At 37.0% G+C, this 19,067-nt stretch overlaps 2 protein-coding genes across 2 annotated transcripts; both read left to right on the forward strand.

Annotated features, from left to right (window-relative positions):
• Positions 1–10,304: 10,304 nt before the first annotated feature.
• LOC107464715 (uncharacterized) lies at positions 10,305–11,101 on the forward strand. Its single transcript, XM_016083673.1, has 2 exons — positions 10,305–10,347; positions 10,680–11,101. Exons 1-2 carry the CDS (start codon positions 10,305–10,307, stop codon positions 11,099–11,101), a joined length of 465 nt encoding a protein of 154 aa, XP_015939159.1.
• Positions 11,102–11,314: 213 nt separating this feature from the next.
• Positions 11,315–12,253, forward strand: LOC107464717 (uncharacterized). The gene is made up of 2 exons (XM_016083674.1): positions 11,315–11,812; positions 11,933–12,253. The coding sequence occupies exons 1-2, from the start codon at positions 11,315–11,317 to the stop codon at positions 12,251–12,253; spliced, it is 819 nt and encodes a 272-aa protein (XP_015939160.1).
• Positions 12,254–19,067: the final 6,814 nt, after the last annotated feature.

The following is a 19,067-nucleotide window of genomic DNA, read 5'->3' on the forward strand; positions in this document are numbered from 1 at the left end:
GGTTAAAGTACCTGTAGTGGCAGCAAATATGGAATGGTTGGCCAGGAGCTTAGTAGGGTACACACTGAAACTTATGGAACTTCGATCTTTGCAGAGGGTTATTCACACAAATGTGCCTCATGTGGAAGATGTCCGGGAGATCGGAGAGACAAGAGTTTTATTGACTTTTGATACGGTGGAGCATACTGTTGCAGCGTGTACACGTTTAAACTGGATACTATGCTACAAGTTTTTCATCGGATCAGGCGATAGGAGGAATCAGAATGCGGTGGGTCTCGCAGAGTATGGTTGGAATGCTATGGAATGTCGCTTCATGTATTGTCGTCTGAAACATTCAAAGCGGTAGAAAGCCTATGGGGAGACATTTTCCACTGTGCTATTCCAACAGGAGCAGAGGCTTCATTTCGGGTGGGAAGGTTTCAAGTTGACACATGCGAGTTTGATGAAATTAGAGAGTGGGTACGGATTGCTATTGGGGAGACGGAGATTTAAGTATTGTGAAAGAGATGGGAGGGGAGGCGGGTGAGACTGGGATTTCGGTGGAGCAGAAGCAGGTCTACAAAGGGGGAGCTGTCGATGGGTCTTGTGAACATAGCCGGAGGAAGGCAGAGTTGACGTGGGATCCGGCGGCGGACCTGATCACCGAAAATGAATAGGGGGGACCATGACAAGGGCAGAATAGTTAATTTTGAGGTATTATTGAATGATATGAACGTTGATTTTTTGAATTTCAAAAAGTTTGGAGAAGTAACAGAGTCGGAGAGTAGTACCCAAAATAAAGGGAAGGAGGTTGTGCAGAGTTTTGGTGGGATTGAGGAAGGGGATTCTGACAGAACGGTTACACATGAGTTTAGTACTGGGGTAGAGAGGGTTATTGGTTCAAAAGTTACATTTACTGGGCCTTTGAATATGGGTAAGCCATTAAAGTCTAAGTTTGGACGCTACATAGAGGGAGGGGAATTGGGCCTCGATAACTTAAGCCCAATACCAACTAAGCATGGCATGGGGGCACGGGAGTGTGAGGCTATGGATGTAGGGTGGGGGAAACCAAGTGGACCTGTGTTGGGCTGGAGAGCAGCGGACCGGGTTGCCATGACCCGTGGTAGACTGGAGCGGGCTGAGGGTAGGAAGGGTGCGAAGGCTTCTACTGGTGCGCCTGGGTGGGACGTGAGGCACGGGGAGATCAACATCGTGAGTGTGGAGGGGGACGCCGGACGGGCCAGGACGACGGCGCAGGGACGGTCGCCGGCTGTCTCTGAGGAAGCCGTGGCTGATTGGCGGATGAGCGAGGGCGTGGAGGGTAGGAGGGATGAGAGGGCTCCTCCTGCAGCGCCTGGGTATGACGAGCGACACGCCGAGACAGACCTTGTGAGCGCAGAGGGGGACGCTGGATGGGCTAGGCTGACTGAGCAGGGAAGGTTGTCGGCGGTCTCTAAGGGAGGCGCGACTGGTTGCCAGGGGTATGAACAGGTGCCGATCGTGGGTGTGGATGTTGGAGGCAGGACGCTGATAAACCCCAATTTGACGGTTTATCTTGTATTGAATTTAGAGTATTTTGACGACCTTTTCTCACATTTAACCTATGAATTAGCATGGTTTTGTAATCTCTCCCGTATTTGTGCTTAAGTGTAAAAACATGCTTTTTAAGCCTTATTTTGATGAATTCTAATTCCTCTTTGATTCCATAAGATGCCTTGATGTGTTTGCTAGTAATTCCAAGATTGAAATAGGCTAGGCATGGATCAAAGGGAGCAAGGAAGGAAGCATACAAGTGGAGAGAAGCATGAAAAGTCAAAGAAGTGAAATCAGCCAAGCACGCGCACGCGCACAAGGCGCTCGTGCGCACATTGCAGAATCGGCCAGGGACGCGCACGCGTATTGTGCGCGCACGCGTCGCAGTCCGCACATGACTTCATTAAAGCAACACGTTCCTGGCGATTTGGAAGGGTTTCTGAACCCATTTTGGCGCCAATTGCTGATAGAAAGGAATAAAAGGATCAAGGATTGAAGGGGGAAATTATTAGTTCATTACCATTAGTCATAGTTTTAGTTTAGAGTAGTTTTTAGAGAGAGAAGCTCTCACTTCTCTCTAGAATTAGGATTAGGTTTAGGTTAATCTCTCTTCTTAGATCTAGGTTTAATTCATGCTTTAATTCACTTCTCTTTTATCAAGTCTTAATCTTCTCTTCTCCCTCTTTCTAGTTATGTGCTATAATAATTGTAATTCTTCACTTGTTTTGGATAGATTGTTGTTCCTTTTTTTTCTTTCAATAATGCAATTTGAGGTAATTCATGATAATTGTGATTTCCTTGATTGTTGTTGTTAATTCCTTTCAATAATTTGTTGTTAGATTTCATTCTTGTTGTCAATTTACTATGCTTTTCTTTTGTGCCTTCCAAGTGTTTGAGAAAATGCTTGGTTGGATTCTAGAGTAGAGTTTTATGTTCTTGGCTTGGAAAGGTAACTTAGGAACTCTTGAGTTACTAATGTCCAAGTAATTGATGATTGGGATCCATTGACTCTAGTTCTCACTAATTGAATTAGTGGAGAGTTAGGACTTATGGACTAGGATTGATATAGCTCATTTGACTTTCCTTTACTACTAGTTAGAGGATGATTTAATGAGATTAAAGTTTGTTACTTGTGACAAACAATCTTTTGTATGAAAGGATTATTGTTGGTTTAGAAACTATACTTGCAACGAGAATTCATTTGTGAAATTCTAAACCGTCAAAAATCCAAATCATCAAAATGGCGCCGTTGCCGGGGAATTGCAATGGTGTTATGTTATTGGTTATTGTACATATGTGAATATCTTGCTTTTTTTTTGCTTTTTTTGCTATTTGTAGAATTTTGTCTCTCTTATTTTCTATTAGCTTTTGATTTTTGTTTTCTCTTTTCACCATGAATTCTCATTTTGGCTATGAGTGTGATTACAACTTTGTTGTAGGTGATGGGAACTACAATGAAGATGTGTATCAAGGATGGGACAACCAAAGGTGGGAGGAGCCATATGATCAATCCTCATGGCAACAACCTCCACTAATGCACTATGAAGAAGAGCCATTCTATGATGCATATCAATCCAATGGCTATGGTGAATCTCCTTGTGATTTTCAAGAACTACCACCATATGCCTATGAGTCATATCCTCAACATGAACCTCAACCACACTCACAAGCCTATTTTCAACAAACACCTCCATATGACCATGATCCTTACCCACCATACCAACCTCCTTTTGAACCATATGAGCCATACATGGAACCACAATTCCAAGATTACTACTCCCAAGAACCACCTCAATACACACCACCACCTTACCAAGAAGAACCACCTTCCTATAATGAACCCTTTCTCCAAGACAATGAACCCTCTTACCCACTCCAATCCTCAATGGATGAAATCCTTAGCCTTATACTTCAAGGGCAAGGAGAAATAAAAAGAGAGACACTAGAATTTATGGCTACCTTGGCCAAGGTAGTAAGCATTTTAGCCTCCCAATGCTTGAGCACTCAAAGCACTCCCATGGTCACATGTGGAGAATCAATTAAAGAGTATAGCATGAAGGAAAGATTGGAAACTCTTATGGAGAATGAGGAATGCCATTTTGTATTAGAGCAATTGGAGGAGCCTATGATCATCGAAGAAGAGGAAGAAGCGGTTGAAGATTTAGGAGGTGTGGAACCTCCTTGGGAACTTAGAGTTGAAAAGAACCTCTCCAAGAAGATTGAATTGGATGTTGAGGAGGAGAGTGCACAACATCCAAAACAATTTTTGAGTGAAGACGCAACCTCCCATTTATGACTTGAGTGATGGAGAAGAGTTAGATGAAGTTGATGAACAAAGGATTGAGAATGAAGAAGTTTGTGAAAAGGTGGAGGCAATCAAGGAAGAAAACAAGGGAGTGGAGTTTACTAGCACATTGGAAATACCTCTCCCCAAGCCACCACCATTCGCTTTCTCATTCAAGTGGGTAAATTCCTTATACTCAAGCTTTATTATTCCCCTTGAATATGGTTTACTTGAAACGGATGGTCAACTTAGAAAAATTAGTGGCTTTAAGAGCAAAAATGAGATGGTTAGTGGTTGGAAGCATCATTATGGTCACATGTCCAAGGCTTGATAGCAAAGGTTGGTGTATAACTAGAGTACATGGGTCTAGAAGGATGTTTGGTCACTTTGTTGAGAATTCACCTTGCTCACCACCCACATGGATTAATGATAATCAACTTGGAGATGGGTGTGAAGACAAAATATGGGATTCGGGAACACATGAGGATCAACATTGGGAGCCCATGGTTTGTGAAGAACTCCATCAAAGCTTGGAGATATTAATCTTGAATGATGGAGCTTATTGGAAGTCCAAGCATTGGTGGAAGTTCCAAGATGAGTACAAGCACAAGCCACCTTGAGAGAAGCTCCCCATAAGTCCAACTTAAGGACAATAAACAAAAGTGCTAGGTGGGAGACAACCCACCATGGTAACTTCTTTTTATTTTCTCTTTTTGTAAATATTGGTAAAATCAGTTTAAATTCATGTTTTTGTTTAGATAGTTGAATTTAATTGGTAGTTTAGTATGTTAAATAAGGTTTTATGGTATTTTGGTAGCTGTTTAGAGGTTTAGAATGCTTAGATTGGTGCAAAAACATAGGAAAATTTTGAAAAAATAGAGCACCATTCACGCGCACGCGTACATTAATCTCCTTAATCATATTTAAGAAAAAGTTCCACTAAATTATATTTACAAAATAAAATATTATCAAAAGTGACTAGCATTTCTTTCTTACTATGTGTGACAAATAACCATATACAATTTCTATAAACATATAACAAAATGCAAAAAACGTAACAACGACTAGGACTCTAAAGTAGTACCATTTTATCACCACACAACACTTTTCAAAAGGGTCATTCTTCATGGTCAGAGTAATCAGCATAGGTCTACGTCCAAAAAATCAATTGTACATAGCTTGATTCATCTGTACCCATCTACTTCAAAAAAAAATAAAGTTTTTTCGAGTTAAAGATATTAACACATGATGAATTTCTAATTGTCCTCTGTACTCATTGGTCCCAAACATTTTCAAGTTTTAGGATTCCTGCACGAGCATAAACAACAAAGACAAATTAACACAAAGATCATAGTTGATTATGATAATCTATTTTATTAATATCTTTCTATTCAAACAACCAATCAATCTCAAAGTATCAGCAAAAAGTGATTTCTAACCATGTGTTAATATAAATAAAACAGAAAATAATCTCTTGTTCAAATATATGAAGATATAGTCATAATTTACGACAATAAGAAACACATAATCAATTGTTAAACGCAATAACCTCAAATTAACCAGAGATTAAGCGCATATAAAAGTTTTACCTGTAACGGTGAATGTTTTCTGGAAGTACCATATCTCTTAAGCGAACACCAGCAGCAGTCATGAAATGAAAAAGTGCATCCAGTCGCATTTCAGGTGGGATCCCAAAAATTTGGCGCTTTTTTTGCTCATTTTCACATAAAAACTGATAACATTGCATCCAAAATGAACCTACTAGACCCAATTCAGTCAACATATCCCATACATCTGATTCACTGTAAATGCGAGGCCTACTTTGTTGCATAATAGCTAATACTTTTTCAGCAATCACGACTTGTCTTTCAATTAATGAGACTTGTTTTTCGGCGATCGAAACTTGCCTCTCAGCCACAGAAGCTTGTCTCTCAGCTGATTCAACCTGCCTTTGAGCCACGTCATGTAGCTTGCTAGACAGATAACTACCCTCTTTTACAACATCGGCCATGGTAGTAATTCCCAAAGGAGACTTACGCTTTGTACCTCTCGAAGTTGAATTCCCTCCTAATTGATTTGGGTGACCATGAGGAGCACTTGGTGAATCTAAATTAGAAGAAAATGTTGGGATATCATGTCCCGTATTCACATCTATGTCAGAAAATTCAACATTTTCAAAAGAGTCATTCAAGTCAATGGGATCTCTATCAAGTTGTTGAATCCTTTCTCGTGAAGTAGCAGCCCCTTTACCAGTAGCTCTATCAGCTCTGAACAACTCCTTCAAAATATCATAATGCTTAATTTGCATTTTTCTCCATTTTTGTGCTTGAGGTTTCTCCTACATAAAAAAAGTTAAAATTATTTTGTGACTTATTTCATCACTGATATAAGTAATAAAAAAGTATAAGATACCTTAATAAAGTCTTGCCACACTTCTTCTTCAGCTTCAAACTTTCTAGTTATAGGATTCCATGCAAATCTACTTAAGTGATGAAATAAGTCATATGCTTCAGCAAAATGATCTTTCAGTATCTTCATTCTATTCTTGATGTAGTTCTTCGTTATGTGCGGGCCTATAGCTATACTCAAAGTCTTCACAACATTGGCATATGCTTCAGTTGTCCACGAGCCATCGTGTCTATTACCTTTCAATGCTTCTTCTGCTAACACATTTAGCAGAGCTTCATCCATCTCATCAAACCATCTTAAGTTGTCTTTAGAAGGTTGAGTTGCTTCTGTTTTATTTTCTTTATTTGGCATTATTTAACCTGTAACATTTTTTAAAAAAATCCAATTAAACAACTTTGACAATAAACTACACATATATATACATATTCAAATATATCAGATGTATAATCACTCATAATGTTTGATACACATTCCACATTTCAACCGCAATGTTATCTCGTAATAATGCTGCATGCCTATATTCCTCATCACGTTGTTGAATTGGTTGTGATCTATCTATATTGCGTTCTTTAGCAATTCTTTGTCAATCTCATCAATTATAGATTGATCAACATCAACACCCATCAAAAAATTATGCAGTATACAACATGCCAAAAAAATATCTCTTATAGTTTCAAATGAATAATATGGTTCAGTATCGCCAGCTATAATTGGGAATCTTTTCTTTAGAACTCCAAAACATCTTTCAATGACATTTCTTAATGAAGAATGCTGGTGGTTGAATAGTTCTTTAGGATTTTCTGGCTCACGTAGTGAATACTCTTTCAGGTGATACTGAACACTTCTATATGGTGTAAGTATCACAGGCTTCAGCATGAAACTAGCATCGCCTAGATAAAATTTTCCTACAATAGTTGCATACAAAAATTAAATTATAACATACTATGACTATAAATTTAACTTTATGTAGCTGATTTCATAAATTATATTAGCACAGACCTTCGGGAATTCGAAGTGGATATTCCCTATTTAAAGCATCTTTCAATATTCTTGAGTCAGAGGCAGTTCCTTCCTAACCGGACAACACATAAGTGAATTTCATATCAAAATCACAGGCCGCTAAAACATTTTGTGTTGGGTGATCTTTTCGTCTGCGAAAACGAGGGGCGTCCACCCTTGGTACCTTCACACGACTATGAGTTCCATCTATGGCTCCAATGCAATCCTTTTTTGGGAAAGTATATTGACTTATTAACATAACAGTATTATAATTATTTCATTGACAATTATATAAATGCGACTAAGTAAATCAAAAGAGTTAGTACCTTAAAAAACGGATAGAATCGACTATTATTAAGTATTTCATAAGGAACTTCCTCACCAGATGGTTGCTTGAAGAAGTCTCCCTCTAACGATAGAATAGCATGTAGGACGTTGTGAAAGTGACGACTAATTCTCTCTCTTGACCAGTGGAAAAAGAAAGACATGGTTCTAGTTTTCACATTATGCCCTATAATATGTAGGAATTTAGCGACTTGCTCTTCAACCGTAGAACGAGTTGAATCCTTTACTCTACCAGTTCCTCTTAATTTCTGACACAACTGCCTAAATGCTTCAAGGCCCATACGTATGACATCTCGGCACTTTTCAGACTCCAGTAACTGTGTCATTAATTGAGTACACCTAAGTTCTCTTTCCAAGTTGTCGTTATTAATTTGTCTAAGCCTATGTTATGATATTAATTCCAAAAATACAACTGATGCACTACAACACAAGAAAGAGATGTGACACAGATATGTTGTCTATTTTCTAACTCTTTCCTGACACGAGTTGGTATTTGTATTGGTTCAGGATGATATAGGTCAGTAAAAGTGATTTGACCTACTTGAAATTCTGAATCATATATGACGTTTGTTCTATCTTCGAGATTTGCATCTTCGATATTTTCATTATCCATCTATAAAAATATGAGGTTTAGGGTGGACATATCAATAAAGAAAGTAACTAGAAAGTCACATATGTTGTTACATTTTAACAACATAAATAAAATTTTATATAACACTATGGTGTCATGTTATAAACACGAAAATACCTTAATATGAAGCACTTATTTCCAGCTCCTAAATGTCAAACTTGATTCCAAAACTGGCTGCCATAAACAATAAAAACAAACTGTAAATGACAAGATATATTAATAAATACCTTGGTTTAACACCAAAATCTAATGAGAAAAACATAAAAACATAAGTTGCGAGTAAAAATTGGATGAAACCAAAGAAGGAAATTATTCCACAGTAATAACTGATAATATGTTCCTATTCTTTATGTTTGTTTATTCATTTTTATACTGAAAAAAGAAACTAAAAAGAAAAGGAATAAGTTGTCCCATTAATGATTGTAATAATTAGGTACATGCATCACAACACCTATAGATAAAATCTAAACAGGTGGATCTATTTAATAAGTAATGGACTTTTGAGTAAACTATACCCATAACATTGATTCAGTTCACCTTACCGTTGGTTGTAATTTAAGCATATAATAAACAAATCAAATCAATTAAAAAAGAGAAAAAAATTAACAAAAAAATTAAGAAATCAAACATGTAAAAATATTGTGATAACTGATAAGTATATGTACATATTCTATACACTCTGTAATTGCTTTCTCTATATTAAAAATACTATACGTTCTTATGTCCTAAAGTTTTTTGAATTATTAAGATAGAGATTTTTCTTATGGCATATATAATAAATAGACAAATTATAAGGAGTTGATTTTTATGATATATCCAATTTAATATCTAATATCTAAAATAATTGTAATTGTCGTGATTCACCCACCACCAATCTTTGATTAAATTAATTTAATTTCAATTCATGTTAATTTTTTAAAGATGTGCAATGGGAGTTTTTTCAATTTTTTTTAATTCTACAAAAAAATCATCTAGAAATTAAAGCAAGTACCTAGTGAACTAAGCAAATGATGCATGAACTAAAAAAGAGGTTGTGAAATCTCTCCCTTTATGAATGATATATCTGATAGCTATTGTTGATGATATTTACATGAAAAGAAAGTAAAAAAGAGAAAGAAAAGCTGGCTTGTGTCTTCAAAAAATTACTTCATGCTAACCTACAAAGAATTGTGTTTAAAATGCATGCTCAAATTAATTGAATGATTTAATCGGTCAAAACTCCAAGTTTAATTAGTAGATTGATTTAGAATTACATTATATGCATTAGGAGATTAATCTTTTTTTATACTTTCTATTTTCTAATATGTTGTTTTCACAAATCACAATGTATAACTTTTTTTTTCATTTTTTAGTAAATTTTCCTAAATACAAGTGCCTGATTATCTAGTGTATAATTGTACATTGATGAAGACTTAAGAGGTAAGTTTTTGGCATTTTCTATTTGTTTCTCACACACACTTTTCATAGTCTCAATAATAATAATGTAACTAAATTTTATGGTCAATTGCCTGAATTCTTTTCTTCATATTTGGACCACCCCATCAAAAAAGGGCATAATGTAATAAAGTTTGAGAAAAAATCTGATGATATGAAAACCAGGGTAAACCATTTCAAATACCAGATGAGTTAAAAATTAGTCCTTTCTAGGATCAAACGTGAACTGGGTCATATATCGGTGGATTTTTGAGTTAGAACAAATGAAGTATTTAAGAACAGACAACGAAGAATGGGTTCTTTTTCCACTATAAAAATAAACAGCATCCATGAAATGTAAAATCAGAACATTTTAGTTGAAAACCAAAAGAGGAATACAATCTATGGGTTCTTGGCATCCATGAAATGTAAAATCAAAATATTTCAGTTGAAAAATAAAAGAGGAATACAATCTATGGGTTCTTTTTCCACTACAAAAATAAACGGCATCCATGAAATGTAAAATCAGAACATTTCAGTTGAAAAACAAAAGAGGAATACAATCTATATGCTATAATGATTTTTTCCATTTCGTTTTGAAAAAACCTACTACAACTGAAAAAAACTCACTTTTCTGTTGAGGATGCCTGGTTGAAGATGTGCTTCACCTGTCACAACGATAACAAAACTGCTGTAGCAACGTGGACGCGGATGGGAAGCTACGCTGGCAGTGCTGAAGAAGAAAGCCAAACAGGTTAAGACAATGATAGGTGTTCTCTTCTTCCGGAAATATTGAAATTAGGGATTGTAGTTTCTGTAATTGTAAGGGTAATTGTGTCTTTTTACTAATATTTTCTCTTCTATATCAGTTTTCTGTCCAACTATGAGGTGAAAACTTTTAAATGGGCCCAGGTATACTTTTTTATTTTCCGTTTATTTTCCTTCCTGATCTAAACGAAGGAAAATCAAATTTTCTGTCCCTTGTTTTCTCCCCCATTTTCTTTCTTTCCAAAATCATCTCATCCAAACAAAGTATATCGAATTGAGGAGGTGAGCATATCTAATTATCGCACTTATAATTTGCAGATGATACGATATTGTTTTGCCCTCCGGTGACAGATACAATAGTCAATTATAGGAGACTATTGAGGTGCTTTGAGTTGATGTCGGGGATGAGCATTAATTTTGAGAAGTCAAGTTTGATATCGGTGAATTGTGAGCAGGATTGGGAAGATAATGCCTGTAGTTTGCTAGGGTGCAAGCAAGCGGTTCTACCTGTTAGGTATCTCGGGATTTCTTTGGGTGCAAATCCTCGTATGGTGAAAACTTGGAAACTGACAATTGATAAGGTGGAAGAGAAACTTAGCCTCTGGAAATCAAAGGTTCTAACCAAAGCGGGCAAGCTTGTTCATATTAGATCAGTACTGAATAGCCTACTTATCTACTACCTCAGTCTATACAAGATGCCAAAGGCGGCTGCGGATAAGCTAATTACATTGCAAAGGTAATTTATGTGGTGTAAGGGGGATGGTAATGATGGTATTCTGTTAGTTAAGTGGGAGTTAGTTCAGGCACCAAAAAAGGCTAGAGGTTTGGGGGTTGGGGATGCGGTGCTTCGGAACACAGCGCTCTTATTTAAGTGGTGGTGACGATTTTCTAAAGAGGAGTGCCATTTATGGAAGAAGATTGTATGCTCATGCAACAACCTAAATCCTGATGTAATGCTAGTAAATCAGCAGTTATCGGTTAAAGGAGGGCCCTGGAAAGACATATGTCATTTGAATATAAAAGAGCAGAGGATAAAAGACAAAATGCTTACTGGCCTGGCGATGGAGGTAGGGAATGGGAGGAGTACCCTGTTTTGGGAAGATAACTGGCTGCAAGGTGGCCCCTTGAAGGTGGCTTTTCCAAGACTATTCTCTATTTCGAATAAGCAAGGATCGATAATAGGAGATTGTGGATTTTTGGATGGGCTTGAGTGGATATGGAATTTTCAGTGGCGGAGAGAGTTGTTCGAATGGGAGCTGGAACTTGTCCATCAACTTCATGAGCGGCTAAGGCCGGTGAAGCTGTTAGATGGTAAAGATGATAATATGGTTTGGAAGTTTGATAGTAAAGGGGTATTTTCTACCAAGGTTGTTGTGCGGGTCCTACAATCGGAGACTCTGTCGGATGAGATAACGAGCTACAGTTTCACAAGTTCAGTTTGGAGAGGAGTGGTACCGTCGAGAATTGAGCTTTTTGAGTAGTTTGTGCTTATTGGTAGAGAGAATACTAAGGAGAGGTTGAGCAGACTAGGCATTATCAGGCTCAGTGATAATCTCTGTGTACTATGTAAGAAGGAGATAGAGTCGGTGGAGCATTTATTCCTCCTCTGTGAGCTAACATGGCAGGTGTGGTGCAGTTGGTTGAGGTCTTTTGGGGAGGTGTGGCCTATTCCTGGAACCATAAGGGAACTGTTTGAGCGGTGGACCGGTAGGCATAAGCAAAAACAAGATCAGAAGAAATGGTTGCCGGGGTTCTTTGCAGTTATTTGGAACATTTGGGTGGAACGCAATGCTAGGATTTTTCAGAATCAGGAAACAGGTGTGGAGTTCGTAATAAGGAAGACGATGCCGAGCTACAACGAATGGACCGAGAGTGATCCTTTTGGTGGTTGATGGCGTTACTGGAAGATACAGGGTTTGTATGTTTTTATGAAGTACTTGTTGTTTCTTTTGTTGCTCCATATTAGTGTGTTGAGCTTTTTTTGATTAAAAAAATACTATTATTAGGAGGGATCAACCAACTACAACGTCCCCAATTTTTATTATCGACAAAAATACTCTTAAATATTTTTAAAATGTGTCAAAACTACCTATCCGTAAAGATAGACATGGCATGTGAACGTTTTAGAGTGATGTGGCAAACAAAGTAACTTATGTGGCAAACGAAACGATGATGTAGCCCGCACGCTCTTCTCCTATCTCTTCCCGATTTCCTCTCGCCCTCCCATCTTCTCTTCTCACATACCCTCCAAGTTACCATCCGCAGCGCCTTTGTTAGTCATGACAGAGTTGTTGGCGAACTAGCACCTCTTCTTCTTCTTTCATTTCCCCGCACTTACTTTCCTTCTCTCAAATCTTAACCAGTAACACAACCATCAACACTCTTATCCTCACCTTATAAAACCTTCTTCTTAACCAAAAGTCCTCAATTTCTCATATTCCAAGTCAACGTATTTCATTAGAGTGTTTGCACCGAATACTTGGAGGAAAGGAAGAGGACACTGACGTTGGGGCTGCAAAAAAAAAAAAAGAATCGGTGCTGGGAAACTCTATTCCCAAATTAAACATAACTTAATCTGAAATTACTTTTCTCTCAACTTCCATCCCTCCACTTTCGTGGCACCATAGCCAGCATTGCTACCAGAGCTTCGTCTCTTCTCTTTCCAATGCTAGAAGCTATTGTACAACGACCAACAACTACCACAACACAAAAACCATCAACAAAAAGTGAAAAGCACATAAAAAGAAGAAGAGAAGATCTGAGAATAAAGAAGAGAGAAGATGCAATTGAGGATGCATGACTCAACGACGACGACACCAGCAAAGATGATCGCGCCTTCTTTGCCTTCGTCTCACTCCTCCTAGGGGCCTCCCTCCGGCGAGCCCTCTCTCCCTTGGAATCCAATAGTGGCAGCAGTCCAATTGACACCAGCAATAGACGAGACTTGACAACGATAGGAACAACCTAATTAAGAGTATTTTTATCAATAATAAAAATTTGGGTTATTTTTGTAAACGTCAGAATATTTCAAGAGCGTTTTTAGTGATTAATCCTAGAATGTACTTTTCGCTTTTAGTTAGATTTTTGTTCTTAATGATTATTTTTACAAAGTTTTTGATGTGGCAATTCTCATTTAAAAATTGGACACTAAAACAGAAATACAAAAATATAAAATTGTATTTAGTAAATGAAACATAGACAAATATATTATGTCTAAAAATATTAAATTAATATATTTTGTATCCATTATGATAGAAATATGTAAATTTTTATGAAATTTAATGCAACAAAAAATTTGGCTTAAATTTGGTTAAGTTTGGTCTACAACCAAATCAATAACCAAATTTTAAATTGTTTAGCTTTGTAATTAAATACTAATAATGAGAGTTTAAAATCGTAAATACTATACAACCACCCACCAAATACCACATAAATTTGTGTGGTTTTTATGTAGAGAAAGTTTGAAAACCCAATTTCTAGTTATTTTATATTAACCAATTTTAATAATTAGTATTTATAATTTAAGATATAAAATTAAAAATTTATAATTTTCTAAAAATTAAAATAAATAATATATATCATAAATCCCTTTTTTTTCCCGGAAAAAACCCTTTATTCATTGAAAACATAGTACTTACACTCGTACACTGAAACTAAAACAGTAAAATTGGAGTTGCACTTGTGTGAATATGACAAGATGATTGATTACGTGTAACTAGAGACACCCGTCCCCTTACACTTTGTTTGGATGGATGATAGAAATTGAGAGGAAATAAAATGGGAGGAAAGAAAATAGAAGGAAAGAAAATAAAAGGAAATGTTAATTTTTTATATGTTGTTTGGATGAAGAGAAAATATATGGAAAGAAAATGGGAGAAAATTTTTCTTTTGTTTGAATGAAAGGAAAAGTAGGAAGAGAGAAAATCATAAACAAGTGAAATTATATAAATACCCTTCCTTATATTATATATAAATTATAATATACCAATGTATTTAAATTATTCCTAAAATACAAAAAGTGATCCCAATTACATTTAAGAATTTGAAAGTGTTATCTTTATTAACAATAATATTTTTTTTGAATGTATCATTTTCTGTAGTCGTTTAATGTCGTAAATAAAAATTAGTATCATTCTTTTTAAATACATATAAATAAATAATTTCTTAAAAGAATAATAAAAACTACTCATACTCTACATTATTAATCTCCTTAATCATATTTAAAAAAAAAAGTTCCACTAAATTATATTTACAAAATAAAATATTATCAAAAGTGACTAGCATTTCTTTCTTACTACGTATGACAAAAAATCATATACAATTTCTATAAACATATAACAAAACGAAAAAAATGTAACAACGACCAGGACTCTAAAATAGTACCATTTTATCACCACACAACACTTTTCAAAAGGGTCATTCTTCATGGTCAGAGTAATCAGTATAGGTCTACGTCCAAAAAATCAATTGTACATAGCTTGAGTCATCTGTACCCATCTATTTCAAAAAAAAAAAATTTTTCGAGTTAAAGATATTAACACATGATGAATTTCTAGGTGTCCTCTGTACTCATTGGTCCCAAACATTTTCAAGTTTTAAGATTCCTGCACGAGTATATACAACAAAGACAAATTAACACAAAGATCAGAGTTGATTATGATAATCTATTTTATTGATATCTTTCTATTCAAACAACCAATCAATCTCAAAGTATCAGCAAAAAGTGATTTATAACCATGTGTTAATATAAATAAAACAGAAAATGATCTCTTGTTCAAATATATGTAGATATAGTCATAATTTACGACAATAAGAAACACATAATCAATTGTTAAATGCAATAACCTCAAATTAACCAGAGATTAGGCGCATATAAAAATTTTACCTGTAACGGTGAATATTTTCTGGAAGTACCATATCTCCTAAGCGAACACCAGCAGCAGTCATGAAATGAAAAAGTGCATCCAGTCGCATTTCAGGTGGGATCCCAAAAACTTGGCGCTTTTTTTGCTCATTTTCACATAAAAACTGATAACATTGCATCCGAAATGAACCTACTAGACCCAATTCAGTCAATATATCCCATACATCTGATTCACTGTAAATGCGAGGCCTACTTTGTTGTATAATAGCTAATCCTTTTTCAGCAATCTCGACTTGTCTTTCAATTAATGAGACTTGTTTTTCGGCGATCGAAACTTGCCTCTCAGCTACAGAAGCTTGTCTCTCAGCTGATTCAACCTGCCTCTAAGCCACGTCATGTAGCTTTCTAGACAGATAACTACCCTCTTTTACAGCGTCGGCCATGGTAGTAATTCTCAAAGGAGACTTACACTTTGTACCTCCAAAAAATCATTCATAGGAGACTTACGCTTTGTACCTCTCGAAGTTGAATTCCCTCCTAATTGATTTGGCTAACCATGAGGAGCACTTGGTGAATCTAAATTAGCAGAAAATGTTGGGATATCATGTCCCGTATTCACATCTATGTTAGAAAATCCAACATTTTCAAAAGAGTCATTCAAGTCAATGGGATCTCTATCAAGTTGTTGAATCCTTTCTCGTGAAGTAGCAGCCCCTTTACCAGTAGCTCTATCAGCTCCGAACAACTCCTTCAAAATATCATAATGCTTAATTTGCATTTTTCTCCATTTTTCTGCTTGAGGTTTCTCCTACATAAAAAAAGTTAAAATTATTTTGTGACTCACTTCATCACTGATATAAGTAATAAAAAAGTATAAGATACCTTAATAAAGTTTTGCCACACTTCTTCTTCAGCTTCAAACTTTCTAGTTACAGGATTCCGTGCAAATCCACTTAAGTGATGAAATAAGTCATACACTTCAGCAAAATGATCTTTCAGTATCTTCATTCTATTCTTGATGTGGTTCTTTATTATGTGGGGGCCTATAGCTATACTCAAAGTCTTCACAACATTGGCATATGCTTCAGTTGTCCACGAGCCATCGTGTCTATTACCTTTCAATGCTTCTTCTGCTAACACATTTAGCAGAGCTTCATCCATCTCATCAAACCATCTTAAGTTGTCTTTAGAAGGTTGAGTTGCTTCTGTTTTATTTCCTTTATTTGGCATTATTTAACCTGTAACATTTTCTTAAAAAATCCAATTAAACAACTTTGACAATAAACTACATGTAAGACCCGGTTAATTAACGGCTAATTAACCCATAAATGAGAATTTATTCTAGAAAGCCCAAAATGTGATTTTTATGGCTAAATGTGATAGAGGAGGTTGAGACAAGAATTTCGGTACCAATTTTATAGAATTCGGACCTAGATTGGACCGAACGGGCCAAACCGGGCCAACCGGACCCAAAGTGGGCCCTTGGCCCAACTAAACTAAACCAAAACCCTAGTTTTCAGTACTCTCTCTCCTCATTTGTTACACACACACGCTGAAATGGAGTGAGGGAGGAGAAGAATACTCTCTCAAACTTCTATATCTTACTTGATCTTCAAACCACCATAACTTTTGATCTAGAGCTCCGATTGCCGCACCATTTGCGGCCACGTGTTCACCGCAGAGAGCTCTACAAAACCCATACAATTAATCTTGAGGTAAGTTACGTTTTGCTCTTCGAATTTCTGGCCTTGATTTCGAGTTTCATGAGAAAAAATATTGAGATTTTGGGCTCTTTGATGTTATAGGACCCAACTCTCTTGAAGGAGAAGGTTAATCTTGTCTCCTTGGACCTTGGGTGTGGTAAGATTCTCAACCCTAGTGTATTTTGTGGTTTTATGATATTTGGGTTTTGAGATGTTGTGTATGGGTATGATGGTTGTGGCTTAGGTTGTGTATATGTGGATGTTGAAGCTTGATTGGTGATATTGAAAAGCTTGAAAAGGGCTTTGGTGGTGAAAAATCTATTCTTGGAGGTGTTGACGCCTTGAGAGCTTGTGGATAAGTGATTTGGAAGTGCTCCGGTTGAGCTTGGGAAATCGGCTAAAGTATGGTTTCGGTTTTCCGTATCTAATATGTAATGTGGTAGGAAATACTTAGGCTAGAGACCCTAAGATAGGCATTGAATTGTTGGTGTTGTTGAATGGTTGAGATATATGATGTGGTCATATATGTGATGATGATTATTGATGCCTTGATAGTATGATGTATAAGAAATATGCATGTTGTGATATATGCTTGATAATTGGTTATGGTTGAATTGTGGGTTGAACCATGTTGATGGTGAATATAACATTGATTCTGTATAATGATGGTTAATTGGAATTGGTGTTGTTGAAAATTGGCATGAGAAAGAGTATATGATATGTCAATATGTTTGGGTTTGAGCCACTTGGGTGAAGTGGGCTAGAACGATGGGATAGTGATTTTGTAAATTGTGGTAATGTGTCAATGTGTGAGTTGAGGAGGCTTGATGTTGAATTTGATATATATTGATTGATTTCAAAGAAAAGGGATGAAATTGGCATGCTTTGATTGGTTTTGAAAAGAGTTGAAAATTGCTTGTTTTGAAAATGGCACCTTGTGATTTTTATGAAAAATATGGTTTTTGGGCATACTTTGACGGGACATAACTTGGACTACGGATCTCTGTTTTGTGCCAAATCTATTTAGAAATGAAATTAGATCCGGGATGTCTATGCCATTCGAAGAACGGGTGAAAAACGATTTAAAATGAGGAAGTTATGTCCGTCGGAAGATTGGGGGTTGAATTTGTGAATTCTGCAGTTTTTAACTTAGAAAAATTTTAGCAGAGTAACCCCCCGCGCGTAGGCGCACATGGCGCGTACGCGCCGTTCTTCCAGAAAGCGCCATCCACGCGGGCGCGTGATGTGCGCGGGCGCGCCGATGGGCTGCACCCAATGCCCAGCTATTTTCCAGGGAGTTGTGCCAGAGTTGTGCCAGTTTTGTGCCTGGGGCACAAGAGTACCCACGCGTACGCGTGGTTGACGCGTGCGCGCCATTGACTAATTTTTTAATGTGTGCGTCCGCGTGAAGGGCGCCTACGCGCCGATGAGTTTTTGTGGCCATCCACGCGTGCGCGTGGAGTGCGCGTACGCGTGGTCCTGTTTTCATCCCAAAGTTGATTTTTGAGTTTTAAAAGCCAAATCTCATACTTCTAAGCCTCCGATCTCACCACTTATGTCTTAAATCATGTTGATATGCCTAGCTATTAGAAAAGGAGCTAGGGGATGTGGTAACTTGCGAGTGTAGCAAGGGAAAAATGAATGATCAATGAGGATCAAAGATGATTATGTGAGAGGCGGAGGATGGTGGTGGAAGTGCTTGTTATGCCATGGGCCGAAAGGCCGTATTTGTTAATGAGATGGCTGGTTATGGATTTAACTGTGATGCCGATTGGCTGGTTCTGGATTGAACCGTGAGCCGGAATAGCTATGTATGCTATGAATATTGGCTGGTTATGGATTTAACCATGAGCCGGATGGCTAGATTATTGCCGTGTTACGGCGGAGCCATGATTATGGCTATGTATAAATGCATATATGCTATTGAATGAATTGTGAATGTTGTACTTCCACTGTTGGAGATGAAAGTTTCCCTGGGAGGAAGCAATGGCTAGCCACCACATGCTCCAGGTTGAGACTCGAAGCTCTTTTGACCCTGTGTCATAAGTGTGGCCTGGCACTGTGAAAGACCCGGATGAGCTCGCCCCCGTAAATATTCACCAGTGAAGGTGATGGATATAGATCATGATTATGATCAAG

Source organism: Arachis duranensis, chromosome 9 (assembly GCF_000817695.3).
Source record: "Arachis duranensis cultivar V14167 chromosome 9, aradu.V14167.gnm2.J7QH, whole genome shotgun sequence".
NCBI classification, from domain to species: Eukaryota; Viridiplantae; Streptophyta; class Magnoliopsida; order Fabales; family Fabaceae; genus Arachis; species Arachis duranensis.